Source organism: Mobula hypostoma, chromosome 3 (assembly GCF_963921235.1).
Source record: "Mobula hypostoma chromosome 3, sMobHyp1.1, whole genome shotgun sequence".
NCBI lineage: Eukaryota > Metazoa > Chordata > Chondrichthyes > Myliobatiformes > Myliobatidae > Mobula > Mobula hypostoma.
The window spans coordinates 161008279-161021723 of NC_086099.1; the positions used below are offsets into that span (position 1 = coordinate 161008279).

The 13445-nt window shown below is 37.9% G+C and overlaps 1 protein-coding gene across 1 annotated transcript in view; it reads right to left on the minus strand.

The window, feature by feature from the left end:
• The window catches only part of LOC134344356 (cullin-1), a 128827-nt gene that overhangs the window by 105849 nt on the left and 9533 nt on the right, over positions 1–13445 (minus strand). The window contains exon 2 of the mRNA XM_063044004.1: positions 1080–1369. Within this exon, the coding sequence (XP_062900074.1) occupies positions 1080–1219 (140 nt within the window). The 5' untranslated portion in view covers positions 1220–1369. The remainder of the gene's footprint in view (positions 1–1079; positions 1370–13445) is intronic.

A 13445-nucleotide genomic window follows, 5' to 3' on the forward strand; every position in this document is an offset into this window, starting at 1 on the left:
AAAAGCTCTGTGTTGGAGGCAGTAGATTGGAAAGGGTAATAAACCTTTGCCTCAGAGGAAGGAGAAATAAACATTCTTTTTCTAGTTGACAAGATGTAAAATTGATGAATCACAGATCAGTGTTGGAGCTTTACTTTTTTTTAAAAAGAGCTTATATAATTACTTAAGAACATAAGAATGCCAAATCTACAGACAACACAAAACAATAATTTATGAAAGAGACACCAGAAATCTGAAGTGACATAGATGAGTTAGCTGGGAGGGTAGAGATCTGGCAAATGGAGCATAACGCCATAAAATATGAGAGTATCCAATACTGAAGGAAAAACATTTTCTGAGTGAGGGCAGACTACAAAGTTCCAAAATGCAGAAGAATCTGCATTTACTCAGTGCAGGTACTGCAATTAATTAGGAAAACTAACAAAACATTATTGTTCATTGCTTGAGAAATTGAATAACAAAGCAAGGATGCTACACTTAAACAGCTAAACAGGCCACTGGCAAGATCTCAACAGGGTTATTGTATATCCTTGGTCTCCTTATTTAAGGAAGTATGTTAATCCTTGGAAGTAGTTCAGGGAAGATTCAACAAATTAATATTTGGAACAGGTGAGCTGTCTTCACAGATGCTGTTTGAAATGCTGATGACTTCCTGCTATTGTTTTGTCTGGGTTTTTCCAGCATCTACAGTATTTTTGCTTTTATTTCTACCCATTTCACTGTTATCACCAATTACAAATTGCAGTAACTATGAACACTTCCATGCTTTTCCTCATAACTATGGAAACACATATGCTCCCTCTAAAGGCGAGAGACTGCACAAAATAGTTTATCTAGATTTTGCTGCTTCAAAGAAAATATATTATTTCATTTGTAATAATGACAAAAACATATTAAAGATATTTTGCTTCACTAGTACACCTTGTAAGCACATACGAATTCTTCATTTCTATAAATCAAGATATTTTCAGTTACACTACCTTGAAGAATCCTGCTGCCTATACTTGAAATCTTGGAGAATGAACTAGAAGTAACAAACTGATCCCAACAACAATATTTGAATATATAGGATAGGATACGTGTAGAGTTCCATGTATCTAGACTTTGCCATGCTCTGTCTGGTGTAAACTTGTTGAATGCCAGCTCGCAGATCATCCCATATCTGATCCAGGCCTATCTGCTTAAGCCCATGTGGATTTTGGCTCTTGTTTGATGACATTTTGTTTCCTTATAGGTTTCTAAAGCAAGGTTCACAGTCAGTAAAGATATTCCTCCATGAGATGTAGCTGTACAGATTCCCGTCAACTTCCCAGTTAACAGCCAATAAATTTTACTTCCTCCAAATTGGCCAGACTCAACCTCGTCAAACCTGTAACAGAAATTACAAGTTTCAAACAAAGGAAATCATTCAGCATTTTTCATTTTAGGATTATTACAAAACATATTTTTAAACTACATTTTCATTTTAAGGCCAGATTACAATATTCATTATTATAAATATAAAGCAAGGTATCAGCCATATAGCAACATTTAAAAAAAACAAGTACCATGACAAATAAGTTAACATGATCTCCAGTTTTTATCTAAACTTGTAGACACAGCAAGTCTATGGTGCCTTATCAATCATTGGTGCTATTTAATGACATTAAATTTAGCTCCTTATGGTGCAAAACTACAGCATGTTACATTAAGTATTTAAAATAATTTTGAACAATTTAGTCTATTGCAATTAGGAAAATATTTTTAAAAAGAACTTCAGAAAATCAAGGTAATTGGCAGAAGAGACTTTGATTTCAAATAAATATTCAAAAGCAGAATTATTAAATATGAACATAATATATTCAGGAAATAATAACAAGTATACCAGGCATAATATACCGAGCAAATAAGAAATCCGTGAGCTGCACGATCACCACAAATTACTAGCTGAATTATGCTGCTTTGACAAACTATGCCAAAAACACAATTTGGTATTAATCTCTAGATCAAAAATTATGGTATCTGTTCTGTTAAAACTGATATAATGTTCCAATACTCTATGTTTAATGAGATTAAGTTCCAAAATGCCACTTAACATCAAACAACTAGAAAAAAAGCATAGAAACTTGCTCAAATCTTAACTCCACAATAAAACTATTCTGTATAATTTTTGGGTATTTTTAAATCATTTTTCTCTCTTTCAAAGAGATATCCATTTTTTTAGTTCTAACTTGACTAATTAATCTCATTTATTTTTACTTTCTTGTTCCTTTAAACTTAAATCTCATTGCTTGTTGAGATAGACAATTGACCTAGCAACAATATGCTAGCAATCCCCTTCAATTCAACAAGTTATCGATTCACACTTGTAGTCCAAATAACCGATAATTAAAAGGCGATGAAAATACCTGAGAAATATGCCATTCCAAAGTTTGCTAATAATCTCCAATTGGGTTCATCTTTGATTAAGAGTTCAAGAGCTTCATATTATAGCAATGCCATTGAACATCAATGGCATAGTTTTCAGTTGTTTCAAAGGATGGATATTAACATCCATTTCAATGTAGTTCTGTGGGAATCCTTAAAGCCTTTCTGATGGATATCCATGCAATTGCTGTAGATGTTCATTATCAGAAGTACTTTTACTTCAGAATATTATATGGACATGCTCAGCCCCTTTTTAAGGAGGCACACTATCCTGCATCGTGATTTTCAGTATTCAAGAAACACTCCAAAACCTATTCTAATAATCAGAAAATCCAGTTCATTGATGCACTTCCTTTAAATAAACCTTTAGCTTGGTCTTGAAAATCTGTATACAAGCGTCTTAATTTACCTTATATAAACAGGTGCATGAATGTAGTACCTATACATGGAGTATGTATATATCCTTTGTTACAATTTCCTTGCTACCAACAAAATAAATAATGATTTTAAAAATATGGGCAGGCCAAAGGACGGGAGCCTTCAACAAATCCCAGTTTGATATGATGTGTATTTTAGCTATCTATTTCTTGTCTTATTACCGATTAGTATATATTTTTCCAGTCTCCAAACATAAGGTTAGTAAGTATATTGAAATTCAGTATCTTACTGGCTTCAACTCATGGTTATGAATTTTGTATTGAGGACTAAAACAAAATAGGAGGTCCACTATTCAAGGCAGAAAATGATTTATTCACCCAAAAGGTTAGTACAGCTTCAGAGTTACCTCTCCAAGGAAGATACGGAAGCTCAGACACTGAATAAAGATCCTTGAGTTATGAAAGGGTTCTGCTCATGGGAACTTGGTAACCCAAATAGTTACCAAGTTGAAAATGGAATATAGTGCATGGAAGAGTCTCAAAGAAACAGTTGTGACTACAGAACAAGGCAGCATGGGTAGAGTGGCCAACAGCCAGTCTCACTAACTCAGTGAGTGAATTAGCAAATCTGCTTAATGCTTCCAGGGCAGCTCGGCTGAGGAAAGGCCCAAGAAATGCCCTGCTACCACCCAGCAAATGGCGACTATAGCAGCCAGCAAATCCAACATGTTGGGTCACCCAAATGTTTGTCAATATGTACAGCTATACACAAGGCAGGTGTTCATAAGCTGTGGAAAAACTGTACAATCAGGATCAAGACAGATGGAATTTTGAATACTCAAGAAATATGAGTTAGTGAGTTAAAGTGATGTCAAGGTAAAAGATCAGCTATAATCATAGTCATACTTTATCGATCCCTGGGGAAATTGGTTTTCGTTACAGTTGCACCATAAATAATTAAATAGTAATAAAACCATAAATAATTAAATAGTAATATGTAAATTATGCCAGAAAATAAGTCCAGGACCAACCTATTGGCTCAGGGTGTCTGACCCTCCAAGGGAGGAGTTGTGAAGTTTGATGGCCACAGGCAGGAATGACTTCCTATGACGCTCTGTGTTGCATCTCGGTGAATGAGTCTCTGGCTGAATGTACTCCTGTGCCCAACCAGTACATTATGTAGTGGATGGGAGACATTGTCCAAGATGGCATGCAACGTGGACAGCATTCTCTTTTCCTGCTTTTCCTCACTCTATAATCCAAGTAGGATTTTGATGTTAAATCTATTTCTTATGTATTTTGATGACTGTTTTCAGTATTATGGAAGTAAATAATAATTTCCTAACCTTTTCTCACCCAAATACAGAGGTTATTCAACCTTCAATACTGCATTTACTATCAAAGTAAGGCACCAATGCTCCTAGATTCCAGGACTCAATTCCCAAGGAGCCCCTTCCCTCTAGCTCAATATCCCCGATATCCAAGTACTCTTAATTATTTTTCTCTTGAGCTCAGATCACAGGACCTGTTCTATTACTCATGAAATCCTTCATCTCTTTTGTGTCCTCAGAACTGCCTGAATGCTTATTTTTCCCCAACAGACATTCACGCACCTGAAAGAGGTATAAAAAAAAAATGGGCTAAATATGTCGTCCAGATAAATATGTTCCTTCAAGATCCAAAAGAAAGCAGAAAAATAAACAATGCATGTCAGGCTTGCAGGTAAAATACAGTTCCATCAGCACCTACTATAACATACATCTTAGAAATTTGGAAGCCTATTATGGTAGCACACTGATGTTGGAGGTAGTTCCTGGAGTGTTTCCATTTCAAAAAATGCATCAATTCTAAAAATATATATCCTCAAGTGACCACTTTGGTAAACAAATCCATGGTTCTATAGCAATTTAAGAAACTGTGTCACCTCAATTTTCCAACTGACTATCCCCTACACTTTCATTGTTACACCAATTAGTAAAATGTTAATTATCTATGAAATTCAGTCATAGAGTATGTACTAAAACAAAGCATGCCAGTCCACTGAATTCATGCCAAACCTCTAACACCCCTCTAAACCAATTCTATGTTCTACCTAACCTCTTCCTCCTGATTATCCATGGGATAATTTCTTGTAGCCACTTTACTGACCATCTGGCATATCTGTGTCATATGAGAAGAAACCAGATAATTTGGGGAGTTGGGCAGAGGTGCACTGGAACAGCGAAAATATGCAAATAGAAATTGGGTCTCTGGAGTACAATGGTTAACATTGCTGCTACTACACCATCCTCAGTCTTTTTATAAACTTTCACAACTTTTGATCCAGTGAAACTACCCCAATAGTCCCAAGATCTCTTCAAAAGTAAACAAAGACAAGCAATCTTAGAAGTAAAAACAAATGATCTAACTGAATATAGTCCACAGGTTAAAAGTTACATCCAGGTTGTCAACAGTCTGTCTCAGTTTAAGTCAGAGAGGAAAAGGGCACACTCTCAGACCAGAGGAATGTCCAGTTAGAACAGACAGAAGGAGAAATTTCTTTAGCCAGAAAGTAGTGGATCTGTGGAATTCATTCCTACAGGTGGTTGTGGAGAGCAAGTTATTGATCTTCTGGAGGCAGAAGCTAAGTTAAGATGGCGCTAAACGGCGACTCCTTTGCTTGCATCTTCGGAAACAGCTCTACTTCCATCGTTAATATCTTTATTTTTCCCTTTCAGGGTTCTTTTGAAGACCCTCACCTGGAGTTACAGGGAGACTTCGGTTCTTTGCAGGAATGGGACCCATTCTTGGGGTTTCAGGACCAGCCGTTGTTGTTCAACATGCCAAGGGTTCGGCCTGAGAGTCTTACTCGTATTTGGAAGCCTAAGATGTCGGGGCTCTGGAGATGGGCGGATCGAGGGCCAATGTCATGACAGGAGACTTGTGTCCTGTCGGGGAGGGCGGAAGATCTTGCGCTGTGGGCCCAAAGACTCGAGATCTTTGCAATCTTCAGGCACAGAGCTCGTAAAAAGTGATGAAATGGACTTTTTAACATCGTAAACCAGCGGGCTGTTGTTATGTCTCCCGCTCGCTGTGATAATGGGGGACACTTCCCTCTCCCTAATTAGGGAGAGAGAGAAAAAACCTGTGGTCTGTCAAATACCGGATGAAATGCGAGTATTCAGGGTAACTGCAAGTCTGCGTCTTTGCTATCACCACACTTCTCTGCTTGTGCTCGGTAGCAGGTACACTTTTTTTTTGCGGGGGGGGGCAAGGGAATCGTTGCTTGCTGCCGCTTACATGCAGGAGGGGGGAGCAGCAGGAGGCGCAGGGGTGTGAACTTTGGGGTTCTCATGTTTAACTGTCATTCATTCTGTGGGGCACTTCTGTTTTTGTGGATGTTTGCGAAGAAAAAGCATTTCAGGATGTATACATTTATCTGACATTAAATTCAACCTTTGAGTGTATTTAAAGTGGAGGTTGATCAGTTCTTTTTTAAAAATGCAAACAACAGGAATTCTGCAGATGCTGGAAATTCAAGCAACACACATCAAAGTTGCTGGTGAATGCAGCAGGCCAGGCAGCATCTCTAGGAATATGCAGAAACGAGTTCGGTGGGGCAGGAGCAAGCTGAGACAATATGTCTACCAGGACAGGCAGGTTTGTGGATCTTGGGTAGGAGGTAGAAACAGATATGCAGAAACGAGTTCGGTGGGTTCAGCATCTCTAGGAATATGCAGAAACAAGTTCAGCATCCTAGAGATGCTGCCTGGTCTGCTGCGTTCACCAGCAACTTTGATGTGTGTTGGTTGATCAGTTCTTGATTAGTCAAGGATTCAAAAGAATGGGGTTGACAGCGATAATAAATCAGCTATCATGGAATGACAGAGCAGAGTCAAAGGGCCAAATGATCTACTTCTGCTCCTTTGTCTAAGAGTATTATGGAATTGGTAGCTACAGGAGAAACCAAAAACAACCGCTTTGCTTTTACTGAAACTTAGATAGAAGAAATTTCTGACCAATGCTGAGTGTTAGGTTTGCAGTTTGACAATTTAGAGACAATTGAGAAGTCAAGCGTGGTTATGCGGAGCAGAATTGGGTGTCACCTGCATACCTTTGGGAACTAACATTGCGCTGCTGAATTATAATATGGGGATGCTAGCAAACAGAAGTAAGTAGGGAGACAGATCCCTTGTAAATACCAGAAGTTTTACAAAATGTCATATTGATACTAAAGTAAAAAATGGCATAGCTTTTCTTGTTATAATAATATAGACAATAACATTAAAGGACTCAGATAATTCAAGCCATACTCATTATGCCTTTGGTCCAATTTCACAATATGACAATACAATCAGATGAATTCTTTAAAAAAATCACCTCAACTTCACCATTGAGCATTCTTGAATCCACTTTTTGTGGAAAAGCCTTTCATAAGTACCCAAAGGACTAAAATAGTTTTCTTCATAAATAATAGCGATGTCACAATCAGAAGTCTTGCAGTGCTGGCTTTAGTAGTCTACATATAATAATCGTACGTAAGATTAATTTTAGATTACCTTCCCAGGATGTGCAACAATGATGAAAGATCAATCTACTGAGTTCATTATTAGATGTTTTCCAGGATACCTGCATCACACGCTTCAGTTACCTCCTATCATACTGACATGAGTCACATCATAATCCAAATTAAGATCAATGAACCATGACAGCTTGCCAAAATGTACCTACTGAGCCACTATTACCTGGGTGAATGTATATGTGAAAGGATGTGACATGAATGACAGTGGGAAAGCCTTTATGATGCAAGTGGCTATGTGCATGTGGGGGTGCTGGGGAAATGCAAAATACTACATTTTGTGATACAACTGACTACAATCAAAAAGGATATTAAGTGGAATTTCACTGCACCAAATTAGAGTTTCTAAGAAATTTCTGCACACACAAACTGGAAAATAATGTTGTCAATAATAGGAAACAAGCTACCTTAATTATTCAACCCATTTGTATAAATGGGCTAAAGCAGCCACTCACTCCAATTCATCACAGATGTTGCCTGATCTGCTAAGCACTTCTGGTACCTTCTGCTTTAGAATCTAATTCCAGAATTCTATTTTTTTGGCTTCAAAAATAAAACACTGAATGACTGCTATGGCATACCTAATGCTTTCCCAATGTCTTTACCCTATAAAAGCACAACAGTGGTTAGGCATAGTAACTAAAAATCTTTTATATAGCAGCTTCAACACGAGAATAAACACCAAAGTACTTTGCAGAAGCATAATACAGTCGGCCCTCCTTACCCGTGAGGGATTGGTTCCGGGACCCCTCGCGGATACCAAAAAACGTGGATGCTGAAGTCCCTTATTCAACCTGTCTCAATACGGTGGACCTTATGACTCAGTGGAACCCTGGACCATATTTAACCTGTCTCAGTGCGGTGGGCATTAGGACCCGGCGGCGGAGCTCTGAATCTGCAGTGTTTCTGTTCACCAAAATAATCACAATCATGATTGAAAATAAAGTGGAAATAATAAAGCGATCAGAAAGAGGTGAAACGCGATCGGTCACTGGAAAAGGGTTAGGCTACAGTCGGTTAACAATCCGAACAGTTTTAAAGGATAAAATGAGAAAGGCGCTGCCCGATTAAAGCTACAATTGTAACTAAGCAATGCAGTGGTTTAATTATTGGGTTTTGGGTTTTTGATCCTCCACATCAACCCGGCAGGGATGGACAGTGCGCTCAGAAGCCATCTGTCACTGGATCGAACTCGGGAACTTCCGTTCCCGAGCCTGGCGCTGAAACGTATGTTAAGTATTTTATATGTATAGAAAGGTAAAATATATACTCTATACTAAGACAAACGTTTGACTAACTGACGCTAAATAATACCGGATGTACCTGTTCCGACTTACTTAGTAAGAGAAGTTCCGTTTTTTTTCCGATTCCGATCCACGATAACCTACACACATCCTCACATATACTTTAAATCATCTCTAGATTACTTATACCTAATACAATGTAAATGCTATGTAAAATAGTTGTTATACTGCATTGTTTAGGGAATAATGACAAAAAAAAGTCTGTACATGCTCAAACAGCAAGTGCTGGAAGAGCACTTCCGGGTTTTCTCAATTCGCGGTTGGTTGAATTCGCGCATGAGGAACTCGCGGATAAGGAGGGCCGACTGTACTACAGAAGCAGACACTGAGCCAGAGACGACATTTTGATAGTTGACTAAAAATCTGGGATCATTTATTTTAATGCAACCTACTACTTACACTCTGTAACACGTGTTGTAGCTTCACAATCCTGGCCTGTTCCTGATATGCTCTTCTATATTCGTCAGATTAAGGATTTCTCACTTGAGTAAATTTAGAGGTGGGTGGGGACGTGCTAGGCTATGATAGATCAGACTAGTTAAATATGATCGTATGCTACTCATATCCCAGATACACTGTTTTGAACTGCTTGTGCTATTTGAAACTATTGACATTAGGGCCTCAGCATGAAAAACAGACTTCTGTTTCTCTGAAGACTGTTACTTGAATACTTCCTTAACAACTGCCATTAACAATTGTATTTGCCACAGGTAAAATAGCATGCATAAAGGCAAGTATGTTTCCCCTATCATTTAACAAAGGATTTAATAACTTTTCAAAACGGAGTAAAGTGTGTATGAAGAGCAGGAAACTGGAAAGAACAAAGATCTTTCAAAGAGCTAGCTATACATTTCAAGTTGTGTGGTTTTATTAATAGGCTTAAAGTCTAAATTCTATAAAGCTTGTACATCGAAATTTTTATTTAATTTACTACTACTACAATCACTTTGCTCCCCTACATCAATTTTCTCAGATGCCAAGGCTCAATAATGGCTTTAGCAACTATAACACTGACACTCCAAACAAAGTTCAATAGTTTAATTTCTTTTCCATGTTATGCTCATCCATTTGATATGGCAAATCTTTGGTATGGCAAATCTATGAAGAATAATTGAACAAGAGAAATGCAAAAGGGGAGTACGATACATTCTGAAATAATTTGAGGCATCTAAATACACCTTTGCTTAATTACCTTTTGCCAAGTATGCTTGGAAACATATATACAGTGGTTACTTAAGTCATCCTTATATCATACAGTGTATTATGAAATATATAATGAGTTTGTTGTTATCACAATATAAAAAGCTACTGAACATTTTACTGTGCAATACCGTTTTGTTTACCATTTCTTCTTAACCCTGGTTTTCAGTAAAAACTGTGTATTGAGTTCTTCAAATTATATGGACCTTCAACATTACTTGGATAAACTGCATTACTAAAATTTCTCAGTGATCTGGAGCCTACCATTTAAATTATCAAAATGAAGAGGAGGCAGTCTCCATATTACACATGGGTGCCGTTCATGAGAACTATCTGCAAGTCAATTTTTCTTTAAGTTAGAAACATCCATTTTCTAAAGCTACCCATATCTACAAGTCTGTGGTGGCCGTGCGATCATGTTTGCTGTTGTGTGCTGGGGCAGCAGGCTGAGGGTAGCAGACACAAACAAAATCAACAAACTCATTCGTAAGGCCAGTGATGTTGTGGGGATGGAACTGGACTCTCTGACGGTGGTGTCTGAAAAGAGGATGCTGTCCAAGTTGCATGCCATCTTGGACAATGTCTCCCATCCACTACATAATGTACTGGTTGGGCACAGGAGTACATTCAGCCAGAGACTCATTCCACCGAGATGCAGCACAGAGCGTCATAGGAAGTCATTCCTGCCTGTGGCTATCAAACTTTACAAACTTTACGACAATAGGCCGGTCCTGGACTTATTTCCTGGCATAATTTACATACTACTATTTAACTATTTATGGTTTTATTACTATTTAATTATTTATGGTGCAACTGTAACGAAAACCAATTTCCCCCGGGATCAATAAAGTATGACTATGACTACTATGGCTATCACATTGCTCTGCATACACTTCCTAAAAATCATTTCACAACACTACCCATAATTAAACTAATGGAAAATGCACAGTAACCAGTTGTTAATGGATACTGCAAAACATTTTATTACTTTGACAAATTCTTTAAAACCATGTTTGCACAAGGGTGGATTTCCATGTCAGAACTTCAATCACCTGGACCGTCCCTGTAATCATCTTCAGAGCTATATACAAAACTCTGAAACTAATGAGAGGCACCCAATTACAATGTTCTTGAGACAACCAGATTCTATTAACTTCCATTTTCTAATAACAAGGGATCTATAGCTCAGAAACATCAATTGTAATTATTAGTGAGGATGTACATATTTTTGTGTATCATAATAAACAAATGGCATGTTGAAACTGCTATAAATTCACAAGTTTCATTAATAGCAGAATAGATTTTTGAATGAATTAATTATTTTTCATGAAAAATAAAGCCTGGTTTTGATAAACTAAATGGTAGACTTCAGATAATTGAAGAACTCAATGGGAAGATTGGTAATCAGAATAAGAAGAGAGCAATTAAAGTGAGTTTATTTCAAAAGGCAACAATCTTGCAAAACAATTGCATTTATTACAAGATGAAGCTGAAGCTAGACTTACATACTTCTTTTGGTACTTATGAAATTAATCAAGCAACATTAATACACAATGCAACAGTAACAATCATAAATGATACAGAATGCAAGGAAAATGATTTCTCAACAGGCATGAAGAAATTTACAATCACTGTTCAGCATACAAGATGTTCTGTATTCTGAACAAAACGAAATTACGGAGGATAAGTGGACAATTCAACTTCACCTTGAACAAATGCATTTTTCTTGAAACAAAGTATAAATTTTAGGCATTCAATTGAGTTTTTGGCTATTCTCTTTTCTCAGTTCCTCTGTATCTGCTGCATGTTCTCAGAACGAGGCTAGAAAATTTGGCAAGTCTTCCTTTTTCAAAGAACGGGGTTTCCCTTCCACCTCCATCGATGCTGTCCTCACCTGGATCTCCTCCATTTCCTGCACATCTGCCCTCACCCAACCCCTCACCGCCTTAACAGTGATCCCTCACCTGGCACTTATCCCTGTAAGCAGGTCAAGTACTACACCTATTCCTACATCTCCTCCCTCACCAACCATTTATGGCTTCAAACAGTCCTTCCAGATGAGGAGACACTTCACTTGTGAGTCTGGTGGGATCATCTACGCTATCCTGATGTAGACCAGATGTTAATTAGGAGACTGCTTCAAAGAGTGCCTTCGCTTCATTCACCACAAAAGGCAGGAGTTCCCAGTGGCCACCCATTTCATTAGACTTCCAGTACCCATTTCAACATGCCAGTCCATGGCATCCTTTACTGTCACAATGAAGCCACAATCATGTTGGAAGAGCAACACCTCATATTACCCCTGGAAAGCCTCCAACCTGATGGCATGAATATTGATTTCTTGAACTTCTGGTAATTTCCCCTCACCCCCCTTTCTTATTCCATTTCCCCATTCTGGCTCCCCTCTCACCCTTTCTCTTCTCTTCACCTGCCCACCACCTCCCCTCTTTCATGATCCACTTTCCTCACTTAGAATGGTTCTTCATGAGCCTTTTATCTCTTTCACTTGAAGTAAGAAGTGTAGAGCTTATAAGAGGTTATATCTTCTTTCCCAACCCCTAGCAACCTGCCCCTCACCTGGTTTCACCAATCAACTACCAGATTGTACTCCTTTACTCTCCCACCTTCTTATTCAGGCTTCTTCCCTCTTCCTTTCCAGTCTTCATGAAGGCCTGAAACATCGACTGTTTATTCATCTCCACAGATGCTGCCTAACTGAGTACAACTCAAACCACAAAGGATCTTTGACTGCAACTATAACAGTGAAAAAGTTTGGGAGAAATAAAACTACTTCATTTTTTCGCTGTTGGTATGCAATCAAGGTCAACATACTGAAATATTGACAAGCTGTTCACAAGTCCAGTGATGCATAGCACGGTCCATGACACTCACAATGAACTACTTGCATGCAGCAAAATACAAGGATAGGAAGGAGGAGGGTAGGTATTTATAGAATTTAATAAACGAGTTAAAATATTATGATTTTTCTGGCTCTACTTAAATTATATTTTTTCTGGCACAGGATACTAAGTAGAGGCAATAAAAGAAGTGTTCATAATCATAGAATTCACAAATAAAATAACATCACTAAATCAGTGTTAATGGATGTACAACAAAGAATGCTCTCCAAATAATACTTAGCTTTTCCATTATAAAACTGAAAAGATACTATATAATCTTATTTTAACAGTGGAGGGGTGAAGAAAAAAGTAAGCCCTTTTAAATTTGGTGTGGACAATCAAGCTTAGCAAAGTCTAGATAAGCCTTGATGAAATACTGAGGGCTCTAAAGTTGTTCCCCAGGTACTACTGAAATCAAAAGAATAGCAACAAACTCAGTAGTTATGTGGCCATAGGGGAAAACTTAAGCTTGAGAAGCTTTCTTGAACGTTTCATTCCATTAATACAGAGCGTTTCATTAACCTCACCTCTTCATATGCTTCCCTGATCAGGAACCTTTCCCAAAGATAAATTTTCAAATCTAAAATTTGTAGGTACTGTTACGTAGCCCATAACTGGGTTGCCAAACCAGCAGAAATGGACCACTCATTGGAGTCTGGATTACTAGGAACTAATAAAGTTTTATTAAAGAAATAAGTAA